General features: G+C 35.5%; 1 protein-coding gene and 1 long non-coding RNA gene across 3 annotated transcripts in view; one reads left to right on the forward strand and one right to left on the reverse strand.

Annotated features, from left to right (window-relative positions):
• The first annotated feature begins 4,791 nt into the window (after nucleotides 1–4,791).
• The window catches only part of LOC106075267 (MOB kinase activator 2-like), a 112,970-nt gene continuing 103,372 nt past the window's right edge, over nucleotides 4,792–14,389 (forward strand). Inside the window, exon 1 of one of the 2 annotated variants that reach the window (XM_013236230.2) lies at nucleotides 4,792–4,946. In XM_013236230.2, the coding sequence (XP_013091684.1) occupies nucleotides 4,930–4,946 (17 nt within the window). In that variant the 5' untranslated portion in view covers nucleotides 4,792–4,929. Of the gene's footprint in view, nucleotides 4,947–8,712; nucleotides 8,876–14,389 lie in introns of those variants that run through there. The other variant, XM_013236227.2, reaches the window with a different exon arrangement.
• LOC129928790 (uncharacterized) lies at nucleotides 8,170–9,988 on the reverse strand. The gene is made up of 2 exons (XR_008780253.1): nucleotides 9,283–9,988; nucleotides 8,170–9,008 (listed from the first exon to the last, which is right to left on the reverse strand). It is a non-coding gene; the product is annotated as an uncharacterized LOC129928790 (long non-coding RNA).

The raw sequence follows: 14,389 nt of genomic DNA on the forward strand, positions 1-14,389 counted from the left end.
GACACTTATGTAGATTGACATATAAGGGAATATTAAAAAAAAAAGGAAAATTCGCCAAGGATATGTTTATAGTTATTGTGTTTTGAGTGATTTATAAATTATTAACACTTTAAATTGCGGAGAGCCGTGTAGGTGGTTTTTACTTTGGTGACAAGGGCAATAGAGCCTACTGTAAGATAGTGCGCAAATGTTTAATTAGGACTATTGATTTATTAAAAGTTGCTTGCAAAACAAATGTTTTAGTGTACTGCTGTAAGCAAGTGACATAAGCGGTGTCAAGGTTTTTTTTTTTCTTGCTGTAGGCATTGTGACGTAAGCGATTTCAAGTTTTCCTTTGACGTTCATCGAAACCCTTTCATTCATAAAAATATGTCTATCCAAAATGAATTTTACGATAAATATATAAATAAGGCTTGTCTTCGAGTCCGAAGATTAACGAGGAATTTCCCTTGGCTACACATTCAGTTTCTATTAGTTGTTTGTAAATTTTACGATAATGAAACATTTTTTAAAACTAATATAACGGTCGACCTCTAGTTTTCGCGATGTGGCCAATAAGTTGAGAATTTTATCCCATTTATATACATATATCTTGAAATTTTACAGAAAATCGTTTAGAGTCGTTTTTGAAATAAAATCTATATTGCCATAACCCCGCTCCTGCACCGACACTGATGGTGCGCACCAACCCCGCTCCTGCACCGACACTGATGGTGCGCACCAACCCCGCTCCTGCACCGACACTGATGGTGCGCACCAACCCCGCTCCTGCACCGACACTGATGGTGCGCACCAACGCACCGTTCAACACGAGGAAGAGACATTTTGATTCTAGAGCAAGGATTGTTTTACAACGGGTGAAGGGATCTGCAGGTTTCCATGGAGTCTGAGCTGTCTGGGACTTAGAGCCATCCTTCGTGCTACCAGTGGACTGTATTGAGGACCTGAAGTGACACTGGGAAGTGTGTCGGGGGTCTGTACTAGTGTTTAGGTAGAAAAGGACTGGTGGAACTTAATACAAGACTCCTTGGTAATTGCGGAGAGCCGCAAGCTGAAGTCTAAGTCACTGTCTGTGTGTTTTATAGCTGTAAATACATACATCTACTATTATCCAATCTCTACGTTGAGTGCTTGCCTAAGATTTAAAACAATATATATAAATATACATAGCCTACAAGATTTGCTCGGTTAAGAGAATAGGATCTATTTATAACCCTAGCATGCACACCACCATCCCAATAGTGCAGTAGGTGCGCACTGTCAGAGACTGAGAAAGAAGGAGATATGAAAGTTCCGTTTAAGTCTAGAGCTGATGAAGAAGCTATGCTCAAGGCAGACATTGTTATCATGTGTTTGTGATGACCCGTTAATAAACAATTGCATTTGTTGAGTCGCCTCCCATCAATTTATTACAGTATCTTATCTTCTTATCTTATATAATACAGACGTTACTTCAAAAAAGAAGATGATTACGTCCTACGCGTCATGCATTTAGTCATGCATATTAACCAATGACTTAAATTCTGCCAATAATTTTTTGAAGACATTTTTTTTTCGGCTGCGGCAACCCTCAAAGCCTTAATTTAAATATGTGGGGTATCACCGGGTATCATTCCTTTTCATGGAACAAATCGGTTGAATTTGAAAAGAAGTTAGCGCCTATAAATTCATAATATAATTTTTTTTTTTATAGATTAAAATATTCAAAACACCACAAAAGGTTCTTAAAAATTAGACATTTTGCACACGTCTAAACGGTCGAATACCCAAAGAGCGTTTAACCATCGGTTTGTTGGCGTCTTTTCCCAGACCGACTTCAAGATGTCTCACATAGAATGCAGATAAGTACACCTAATGGACCTCATTTACCAATCGTAAACAAACAACATTTAGCCACGTGATAATATTGATAAAACAACCAAATAAAAAAAAAACTGTCACGTGTATGCCATAGTGTATTACGTAATTTGTTTAGAAGAGAGAGAGAATCACGTGGCTAAATGTTGTTTGTTTACGATTGGTGAATGAGGTCCATTAAGATATACTTACTCTAATTGTGCTTCGATTACCAGTCACAGTATCAGCCCTGCCCCCCCCACCCCCGTTACTTTATTTTAGTTCATTCGACCTGCCTTTTTTAACAGGAAGAATAATCATATCTTATATATTATAGAGGAGGCGCGATGGCTGAGCAGTAAAGCGCATGGCTTCTGAACCGGGGTTCCCGGGTTCGAATCCTGGTGAAAACTGGGATTTTTATTTCGGGATCCTTGGGCACCTCTTGAGTCCACCCAGCTCTAATGGGTACCTGACATTGGTTGGGGAAAAGTAAAGGCGGTTTGTCGTTGTGCTGGCCACATGACATCCTCGTTAACCGTAGACCACAGAATCAGATGACCTTTACATCATCTGCCCTATAGACCACAAGGTCTGAAAAGAGAACTTTACTTTACTTATATAATATAGACGTTACTTCAAAAAAGAAGATAATTACGTCCTACGCATTTCATGTGTCAATCTAGTCATGTATTTTAATCAATGACTTAAACTCTGCTAATGAGCGTTAGATGTCAGGAGAATGCTTTTCTGCAGTGAAGAATATAAGAATACGAACGGCGCCGGGGATGTATGTTTGAGTTTATACATAGTGCTGCTAGGCAGTGCTTTTTTTTTTTGTAAAAAAAAAATAGGTGCCTGTACTCAGTGATGGATTGCCTAACTTTTAACTACTAATAAATTAATTATAAACGTTAAAACACAAGAAAAGTAATATTTCTGTTACCCACATTGAAAAATGTGCCGGTACGCTGTACCGGTGCGTACGGTACCGTCACACACAAAAAAAAGCACTTGTGCTAGGGTTAAAAAAGTTTTGGACCCGCTAGTGGCGACGGGGGTGGCAGCTAGCTAGCGGGCAATGTATGAACCCTGACCCATCGTGACAACCGAACAACAGTCCAGCGCGTAGGCCTATTGACTATTTCCCTAGGCTATATGTTGTCACATTTCCTTTTTTAAGCTCCCAGGTAATTTATTTCATTAAAGAAAATTAAGCAAAATTATAGTTCTAAATGCTTTCCCCATTCTTTTATAAGATTAAATTAACCTTACTTTCCCCATTCTTTTATAAGATTAAATTAACCTTACTTTCCCCATTCTTTTATAAGATTAAATTAACCTTACTTTCCCCATTCTTTTATAAGATTAAATTAACCTTACTTTCCCCATTCTTTTATAAGATTAAATTAACCTTACTTTCCCCATAGACTATATATTACATATAGTCTATGCTTTCCCCAATTACGAAAAAGTGAAACTTTAAAAACTAGGTTTAGAATTTCATTGATAAAACATTTCAGTGCATTGTGGATGTGGTTAGAGGTTAGGGAAATAAAACTGCTAAATTCAACAACATGAAGTAGTGGCCTCCATGTCAACTTCACCATGGCAACAAAACGTCGCGACTAACGAACGGGTTGTCTTTTTGTTTCTAGTGCACTGTAGACAGAAGCATGGAGGGAGCAGACTTGGTCTTGTTCGCGAGTAGTAGATTGAACATATATAAGATGAAGTATATCATTTATCTCAGATAACCTCAGAGGCGTAGTTAGGAATTGGCCATCATTTGGGGGCCCGCCGGGCTTGGTCTCTTTGCCCCCCCCCCCGGCATTTTGCGTGATATTTAATATTTAATGTAAAAAAAACAATTTCACTCATTTTATCCCCCCCCCCCCTCAAGTGGGGGCCTGGTGGATTTTCAAATTCTTTCCCTCCCTCCCCCACCCTAGATACGCCCCTGGATGACCTAATAAAACAGAAAGTCACAAATATAAATTTAAGACACATTTCATTTTTACTATGCTGGAGACACGTTAAGAACAGCAATTGGCCCCATGATGACCTGCTAACTACTTTAAAAAAAAAAAAAAAAAAAAACCGCAAACTAAAACTCTTTGGTCATATTACAAGATCCTTTATTGGGGCTCGCAAAAACATTATTTCAGGGAACAGTACCAGGAAAAAAAAAAGAAGAGGCAGCTAGAGAAAGCGATGGGAATTTAAGACAGCATAAAAGAATGGACGGGCCTGCCATTGAAAGAGATTCTATCATAGGGCATAGGCGAAAGACAGAGAGGAATGGGGAAAAAGACGTCGGTTAACAGATCTTGTGTGTTACCCCAATCTTCCAAAAGACTAAGGGATAGATGAATGTGAAGGACAAATCGGACATTTTCACACTTCGGCCAACACCTTTCTGACAGAGGACACAAATTAAAAAGGAAGACACATGTCCTCATTCGCCGAACGCCCGGTAATCCTAATTATCTGGTAGTGCTATTCAGTTAATCGTGTGGCCTCAACTACTATGAGCTGGAATTTCGTTTGCATGGCTTGCTTCGTTGAATCAATATTATAAGATGAACGGTGCGATTTAATCTGTAGGTTCTCAAGAGGGGTCAACACGAGAGATATAGAGATATACCAGGCACGAGAGAATGAGATGAAATTGTGCTCATCTTAAACCACAAAGGAGAAGCTTCATTAATTTTTTTTCTTTCTTATAGATTTACAGCATTTCGGGGATACCAGACAAAACTATTACAAAAATTGGCATTGATTAAACTATTTATAATAACAATAGCAAAATACAAAAATATATCTAGATCTAAAATCATAAATCTAGATATCTTGGCATAGTTAATAAGTAAAGAAGTAAAGAAGACGAATACAATGGTTAGAAGAGTCCCTGTCAGAATGTGGAGCAACTCCAAACGCGCATCAGTAATGCGCATCAATAAAGTGCCGCCATTTTGTCCTTTTGTTTGGAATAATACTGAGTTTATTTTTGGAAAAAAAAAGTTGAGATAAAAAAGCCAACAAACGAAAGCAGCCAAGCTGGATAAGATACCTGAGTATCTAAGAGATACAATGGATTGGTTCATGGGGTGAGTGTCATTAAACGTAAAAGATCGGTCTAAAATGTAGAAAGAAAAAGAGTCCAGAGAATCTAGATCTAGATCTAATTCTAGAGATCCTACAACACAGTGACAATTCAATCAGCTGATTTTTTTAAAATTTGACCTAGATTTCTCTAAACCTAGATCTATATAGATCTATGAAGTATATGACTCTAGACCTATATTAGTATATAGTATATCATAGAGTATAGATCTACTAATCTACTTCTATAGTATAGTCTATCATGTAATTAGTAATATCTAATCTAGATGTAGATCTAGGTCTATACAACTATAGTCACTATCTAGATTCTAGATCTAATCTATACTATAGACTATCATCACTATGACTAGAATCTATGACTATGAGTAGTATAGAGTAAATTTCTACAACTCAATTTTAAGAACATAAAACTAAACCTTTACCTTGGTTATGGTAAAAGTTGATGAGGCCCTGTTAACTTATACTTATACTAGTTATACACTTATACTTTTAACTTATAGATCTAGTTTAGATCTAGCTGTTACTCAGTCATTATTATTATTAGGCCAATCATGGCCAATGGTGGCAACGGCAATAATTATAATGTATAATAGAATATAATTCAATATGACAATTGTTATTACTTATATATGCATCCTCTGTTTGGGAGCCCTCCTCCACTCAAGAAAACATTAACTTATCATTAAGACTAAGAATCTAGATCTAGAATCTAGTCTTGAACAGACACAGAATAGAGCATTGACATTGAGATTCATTACAAATGAATATTCACATTTGATTAGAGTAACACCTTTAGTAAAAAAAAAAATTCAGTGGCATTCAGGATAGAAGACTTAAAAAGTAAAGTAACAATTAGATCTAGATATACATAAAACATAAAACCTTAATCTTCAAATACAAAAACAAAACCTAATAAAATACTTAGAAAGACACTTTAGAAGATAAAGGCACATTCCTTGTTCCATATATGATTGATAGAACACATTTGTACAAATGCTCCTTCTTTCCTGAACCAGCCAGGAAAACCAATGACTTGACAGAATTTAAGTCATCGATTGACATGCATGACATGATTGGCCTTGGAACACACATAGGATGTAATCATCTTTTTTTTTACAAAGCTCAATCTGTCTGTCGTTAAAAAGTTTGTACACATTATTTCTCCCACGCCTAATTTTGGATTAAGCTGAAATTTTGCACAATTATTTATTTTTTTACCTGACAACACAAGATAAATGATAAATCTACATCCATGCCCTATTTGTAGAACACATTTTCATGTGACTTTAGATCACTAATCTGTAAAGAGACATTTCTGTCCTCATTATTAAAGTAAATGTGGTATTCACTTTGGTAGTAGAGGAAACAGCCATTTTTTCATTTGGCATGCTTTTCTTACAGGGAAAGGGGGGGGACATGACAAAGCCAGTGCAGACACCATTTTCTGAGGATAGCAGAGATGGAAAGAACTATTTGAGTCATTATCTCAGTGTTAGACACTCTTTCTCACCATGTGATTTTAAGGATTCTCTGGAGCCAGCACAAGTGAAATGAATTTAATTTTTGCTCTTGCATTCTGTAAGCAGTCCATGACTCACTGCCCTACATTAGTTTGCTCAAACACATTTTGGTTCAAGCTTTAGGTCTAAGTCTAGCAAAGGTCAACAGTCTTCTTCCCTTTATGTGCTTTTTTGATATCCTCTTCTGTGGACAAGTCATCTTGGATTGTGAAACCCAAGTAATATATTCATGTATGCCAGCTAGCTTGATTTCATCATTGAGTATGGAGGGTGGTGTTGTAGAAGGTGGTCCTATCATGTTTGTTTTTATGCTAATGGTTAGCTCATACTCTTAGCAGGTGAGAGAGAAATGGGGCATTAGTGACCTTAGTTCTTCCTGCATGTGTCAACACTGCTGCACCATGAGCAAAAATTATATATCTCTTATAAAGGTGGTTTAATTTTTGTTTGGCCCTCAGTCTAGCAATATTCAAAAGTTTGTCATCAAATTTGGAATGGAACCAGGTCAAATAACAAACTTATTCTATAATGCTTAGATGAAAGGATTCTAACTTAGAAACCCTCGTTTTCAGTGTTCACAGTCCTAATTACCTAGCACAAATCTAGGCAGGCATTGAAACACTTTATGTTCAAGAAATACAATATATTGCATTGTTCATTAAAATTTTACTGTTATCCACTTGATCCTGGGAAGCTTTATAGTAATGTATCTTGAACACCATGAGAACAATAGTGTTATTATTTCATGAAATATTTAGTAAAGTCAAACATGGGATTATTTTTCTTAATGGTGTTTTTACAATTTAAAATTTTAAAAAGTTTTGAAATATTCCATTGTAACTTACTTAACTTTCTGAAACTTTATCTATTAGATGCAATGCAACAATTGAATCTGTATAGCTAAGTATTCTTTCATCTTACAGGTTCTTAAAAAAAAAAATGTGTAAAAATATTATTGTGGTAAAGCAGATATATATAGAACTCTGTTGATTTTATGAGTTGTTTACTTAAGAGATTCAAATTGTGATAGACTTGGGATTTTAAAAATTCACCATTTAGTTAGAAAGTTAGAAAGATTAACTATATTAGACTATTTATTTAGTTCAAATTGTCTCTAAAGATTTTGAATCCTTAGTATGCTTTAGTTTTTGGATAGACTTATTCCACATTTTATCCTGAGTTTATGAACAATTTAAGTAAATTTAGCTTAATTTAAAGTGTGTCTGAATATAAAGAAATGCATGTTTTCTTTTAAACTTCAATAGAATCATTAACATGTTTATCACATTAGTTTTTTAAATTAAAAAAATGATGTCCTTCACACACCCTTCCACTTATCTTTTATACTTATAAACATTATAAACATTTATAAATAGTGCACTATTTTTTACAAAGCTTATATCAATTCACTTTGTATATGATCGGTCTGTCTGTCTGGTAAATAGTTTTAGAACCTTTTTTCTCCCACACCCATTCTCGGATCAACTTGAAACTTTGCAATATTATTTCTTGTATCTGATAAAACAAGAATCAATATAAAAAAATTAGCCAATTAGTTAATTAATTATTTTGTTTGTTATCAAACAAGAGAAAGAAATCGTACTTGAATGATGTGGCATAATAAGCTGTATTATTCCCCTTTATACTTTGTTGCTTAAAAAGTTAAAAAAAAAACTAACAATAGATAGCAATGAAACCTTTTATTTCCATAAGCACTTGGTATTTGTAAGGTGTATTGGTTTGAGGAGGCCCCTGAGTTGATTATAGTCGTACAACTTAAAAAAAAATATAAATACATTTAAAAAGCTATCACAGTACCTTTCTATAAGATGTATCCCCTTCTTTCTACAAAGTAATTGATACCATTACAACTAATATAAGCTTTGTTTTTAATTTTTTATATTTTTCTTGTTTTGAGACTTAAAGTGTATTTTTTCATTGAATTTAGTAAACATATGTAGGTCAGAGTCTCTCATAGGTCTAAACTATACATTTGTTCTAGCATCTGGAATAACTCTTCTCTTTTATTTGTATGTGTTCTGACTTTTATCAATATTATAATTTAAAAAAAAAAAATTATTGCTAAATACTTTTAAAAAAATTATTTGATTTAAACTTGGTACCTATCCATCAGCCATTTTATTCTTCCTTACGTTTCAAAGCATCCTGCTGATTCAATCTACATGGGTTTGGCTGTGAGCTATTGATTTATTGAAAGGGGAAAATTTTCCGCTCAACTTTCATCAGCTCTATATTTGGCTTGACCTGGCTGTCCCAAAGTTGATTGTAGTCTGATTTCAGGTGTAACCTAAGTAGTAATTGGTTCCAGACATGAAACCAGAGCCTGATACTAAATACTTTGTTAATACTATCATTAAGCATTACTTATTCAGGTAAGGGAAAACTTGCTGATCCCATGCTTATAAGCAGCTTATGTAGGATCTTATATTGTAAAGTGGTGTTGTGTACATATGGAAGCATGAAAATATCTAATTATAGATGCTGTGTTCTTGTTGCTGGTATTGTCTGCAGTTAGAATAAAATAGAAACAAAAAAAAAATTGTATAATGCCTGACATCGACTCTCATAGTTGTATTTAAATTTATGTGTTTTTTTTTCTTCATAATTCTATAGAACTGTTTTAATGAAAAAGATTGACATTTACAATTATGCAATTAGTGTGAGAAGATATGTAAACACTTTTTCTTCTATTTCAAAAACTTCTAACCAGAGTGTTCTTATCGTATTAGTATAGTTTAAATCTCAGATATGGGTCTTGTTGCCATTACTCAATACTTACTATGTATCATAATGTGTCCCGAATGTCCTGTTTTAAATACATCATGTCTAGGGGTTGTAGAGGGATGATATATAGTTGACATGGAATGTGTCTTCATTGTTTTGTGATATGTCTTCTTGACCACTTGAAAGTTGATACAAAAGTAAACATAATCTCCCATACCTTGTTTGAAGCAGCACTCGCCATCACCTGTGACCAAATTTTAAACTTTACAATAGATTTAAGACAGACCTTAAACGTTGAACGTAAACTTTCTAGATACAGGCACCAACAGTTCTAATTCTCACAGACTCATTCTTCAGATTATTTAATGTCAAACTCTTCTTTTGTTAAAACACCCCACCCCCCCATCCTTTTTTTTTTGCCACACATACCAATGTTCATTTTTTTTTTTAAGCTTTGTCAGGGCACAATTTATAACAAAGTTATACAATGGTTATAAACAAAAAAAAAATGATATAGACTGTTGGAAAACAAGAAGAAGAAGAAATAGTTGAGTCTTCTTGCTTGTTAGTTAAAATTGACTAGTTGCAATTAGAGAAAGAGGCCGGGGAGAGAGAGGGGGGGGGGTAAACGAATGGTCCTACATTTAAGCCTCTTACTAAGCCACGTCCACACATACATACACTTTAGCACAGTCTTTTTTTTTTAAAGTGGAAACAACGAACTGATCAGAGTATTGAATTCTGGATGTGTTGTAAGCAGATTGTATTTTGTTGATTACTGGGCTTACACGTTGACAAGTTGGACTGACCCACAGTTGGTTGAATAGTTTGTTGGTGAAGTGATCTTAGAAGCCAAGTCTGAAATAAACAGAAACTTGAGCTGAAAACGTCCTCGCGTTAAGGAACGCATTTAAAGTCCTAACAAAACCCACATTGGTCTCGCTGAAATCTAATGCCTATAATAGTTAAACAAATCTTTACGTTACAGGAAAATTATTTTCATTCCCTGTTTACAAGGTTGTTTAAAAAACAACACAATAAACGGATTAATCTGTTTCAATGATCTCTGGTTCAAAATGTCTGAGAGCACATTGTTATTCGACATACTTGGGCAAGACTCAAATAGGTTGAAGAGAGGTTGAAAAGAATAAACGCGGTTATTGACCTTTGAATAAAGTTCTTGCAAGTGTCCCATTATGACACGATTCGACGAACTGTAGTATCTCTCTCTCTCTATATATATATATATTATTTGAACCGTTAAAAAAATCTTGCTTTTTAATTATTGTTTTTGTAAGATGTCAGAGAATGACCAGCTGACTTTTGCATTATTTCATCTATTATCCATTTATCTATTATTATTATTATCTATTATGACTTATTTTTATCCCCTCCCTCTCTCCCCTTTTCCTCACCCACGGAGCAAGCGAAGGTGATCTATATCTTAAGGATGCGCGTGAATCTGCACATTCTCCTCTTTTACAAACCCTGGACAGACTATGGCATTCGTTTCTGTTTTAGCACTACACTTGCAGAGTATTTGGGGGAGATTTTCGGTCGAGGGGGGGCGGGGGGAGGCGTGGTTGTTTGTGCATAGTGTGACGCGTGAAGACAGACACACACTCACGCATACAATGAAGGGCTCTAATGTTTGTGCATATGCGTGAGTGTCACTATGAATCACTACGTGAGTCAGTACAACACGGCGTGATAACGATTTCTCCTTGTTCACGAGTCTTACGTCTTATTTTGCCAGATCTCTTTTAAACGAGATTCTGTTTTCAAAACAAAAGTGCCTGAAGGTTTTAAACATTCCTAAATCAATAACACAACGACCCATCGGATGAAATATGGATCGACGATTACAAATTCAATGGACCTCATTCACCATACGTAAACAAACAACATTTAGCCACGTGATTCTATATATCTTCTATACAAATTATGTCATCCTTAGTGGTTGTCGCGTGATACGTATTTTTCATTGTTTTATCAATATTATGACGTGGCTAAATGTGTTTATTTACGATTGGTGAATGAGGTCCATTGGTGTATTTTTTAAAAAATGCACTTTTCTACTCCACTCACCTCATCGTCGTCTGCTAATGATGGTTGTCAATCAAACTGATATTTGCCTAGCGGAAGTTTACCTTCCCAGAAGGCAATTCCAACTTAGTCATTCTCAAACATCGATAAAATTTTATTTTTTTATATATATCTTTCCTTCTAATGCAAAGTGAAGTTTTCATCTGGCGAACTAAAACCTGGTCGTGTTGTAATCGTATTTACCTTGTTCGAATTCAGATGCATTGGTTTAGATAAGAGGTTGGACTGCTTTCGAGCAGCGGGAGGCCTTCAGCACAGACAAGAACAGGATTTTTTTTTTCATTTTTGTCAACCTTTTGTTGTTTTTAACGATTTCTCTGTAATATTTTTAAATTGCTTCTTGCGTCTGTCCTGACCCACAATGTTTTTGAGATGAATAGTGTTTAGTCTACAGAGGAAACTGCAATTTCGAAATACCGTACACAGATAGTGGAATATAGTGTTCTGGTCTAGGTATTACAGTTCGAACGTAAATTAAAAAAAAATAGCTGCACAAGAAAATGCTTTCGCTTAAGATTCTGAAGTTCAAAACAGATTCTGATTAAAGCTAAACATACAATAAAATACAGCGTCCAGCTCAACTTGAGAATGGATACATTTCATAGACATGTATGTGTGAGTTAGTCACATGGGAAGTGGCAAAAGGAAAAGGTCGTCCACCAAGACGTACAATAACCACAGAAGGAAATACTTTCAGAACGCTTCCAAAAGCTTCAAACAATGACGTGATATTATTCTCACCTATGTTTAATACGATTGGACTCAAAAGTAAACAAAAAAAAAAAAAAGAATCATAACTCTTCATTATAAAATGGCCTTTGGAAGAGGATGTGTTTTCGCATTATCGGACTTGGAGATTTGCATAAAGTAAATTGCAAGTTTTCGGGAGATTTGCATAAAGTAAAATGCATGTTTTTGGATGTATTGAATAAGGAAGTAGTGATAAACTATGCATTGAAAAACAAAACAAAACTTTTTAGCTTTGTAGTTTGAAATGAAAAAATCAAAATGTTAAAAAAGTCAATTACTGTGACTTTTAATGTGAAAATCTCCAATAGATATTTTAAACGTGCGTGCTAAATAAGAATGTTTCTAAATTTAATCTAGAGTGAATTATTAGTTCTACCTTTTTGGGGTACCGTAGACCTTCCCTGTTTGTCCGACTACTGTGTCTAGTTGAATATAAACATACTCCAATTTGTTTGTGTACAAAATGGGTGCCAGTGCCAACATTATGTGTTGACTTAATGGGAAGCATTGCTGTTTGTTCTACTTGAATTATTTTCAAACTATTTTTTTCCAGAAGTGATTTAAAAAAAATAATTCTATCCAGTTTGAAATGCGAGACACTGTCACGTCTTGTGACGTTAGGGTGGGGTGTTGATCAGTTATAATTACCTCTTATGTCTTGTTGACTTCTAAATGTCTACAATTTTGACGTGACTCATTTGACCTCTCCCCTCCCCCCCCCCCCCCTTCTCCAGATCTCTTGCAACGCCTCGAATGAGATCACTTGACTTTCATTATGGGGGTTAGTGACATAGGCTTTTTAAAAAAAACACTTCCATGGAATCTACGCTCGGATTGAAAAACATTGTCGGCAATATCCGTAAATAGCTTCGTGACCCAGCAGAAGTTCTTGCTTTTTATAGCATGACCGCTCCGCAAATGTCATGCAGTGAGTCGATGCTATTGTTTTCACAGTAGGCCTGTTAGTTGATTGCTTCATATTGGAAACTTTAACTTCAAGACTATAAGTGTTGCCTTAACAATGAACGGAAAAATAAAAAGAATACAATCTACACCCCCCTTGATGTTCAGTATGTCTCTTTTAGTAGTGGGGAATTAGACTTTTGAGTTGTCTTTAACTCTTTCTCTCCGTTATTATTTTTCCACTCTTTGAAGAAGTTCTTCTTTTAGCTCATTGCAATTTCACTCCCCTGTTATGATTAAGTTTCAATAGCTTTGTTGTTTTTTTTAATCAGAAAATGTTGTATTTGGTATAGAATTAATCTTTTTATATAACACAAAGTCAGGTTTATAAAATTAAATTTTAATTGAATTTAATGAGGTCAAAATCAACGATGGGATCGTCGATTAGGAGAGAAAGAGTCAATGTGATTCGGCTTCCGTTATCAGAACAAATGTTGGAAGCCTAGGTATGGAGATATCGCTTTGACCAAAATAAATGCGTTCATCAAAGAATCGTAAGGGGACTATGTTGATATGCAGATGTTTCAATCAAACAATCGTTTTTTTAGATGCATTGAAATGCGCTCTAAAGATCTGTTCCCATATATTAATAGTTGCGCAGTGCAGGACGGAACATTGTCCTATTGGGGCATACTTTGCCCGGTTCCGCACTAACTTTGACTCCCGATGCCGTCACTGTGGAGAGAGCGTCGAAACAGTGTCGCATGTCTTGTACGAGTGTCCCCAGCTCCGCGAGCTAAGGGGGGACTTGCCTGTGCAGTCACTCGACTTGTATGGTAGCTATGAGGCACTACGCCGGACGGCTAAGTTTCTTGCCAGAGCACTACGGGAGGACTAGTCCTTCCTGCTCTGATTTTTCAATAGGAGTTCATCTCAGGTTCCCATATATTCACAAATAAATTCTTTCCACTCATTCAATGTCACATATCCCTTACTTTGCTGGACAGTTGGGGGCACCACCTCTTTTTGAATCTTCTCATTCGTGATGCGGTGATGATACCTAGAATCTTTCTGTAGATTCTCAATTCCATGGCTTGGATCCTCTTCTCTAGTTCTAAAGTAAATATTCAGAGTTCGCAAGCGTACACGTATGCAATGATCCAGGAGCGCATCAATCTGATTTTAGTGTGGCACCCTGGGCATGCTGCACCCACTCCTTTTCCCTCCCCTTCTCACTACTCCTCTGCCACATATATTTATATATATATATATATATATATTATAGTTTTTTTTTACATTTTATCTCTAATATATACATTTTATTTTAACAAAAGAAATATTTATATTAAAATATTTTAAACCTTTGTATGCCAAGGCAGGGATACCACTAACTATTACGAGGT

Source organism: Biomphalaria glabrata, chromosome 10 (genome assembly GCF_947242115.1).
Source record: "Biomphalaria glabrata chromosome 10, xgBioGlab47.1, whole genome shotgun sequence".
Taxonomy (NCBI): domain Eukaryota; kingdom Metazoa; phylum Mollusca; class Gastropoda; family Planorbidae; genus Biomphalaria; species Biomphalaria glabrata.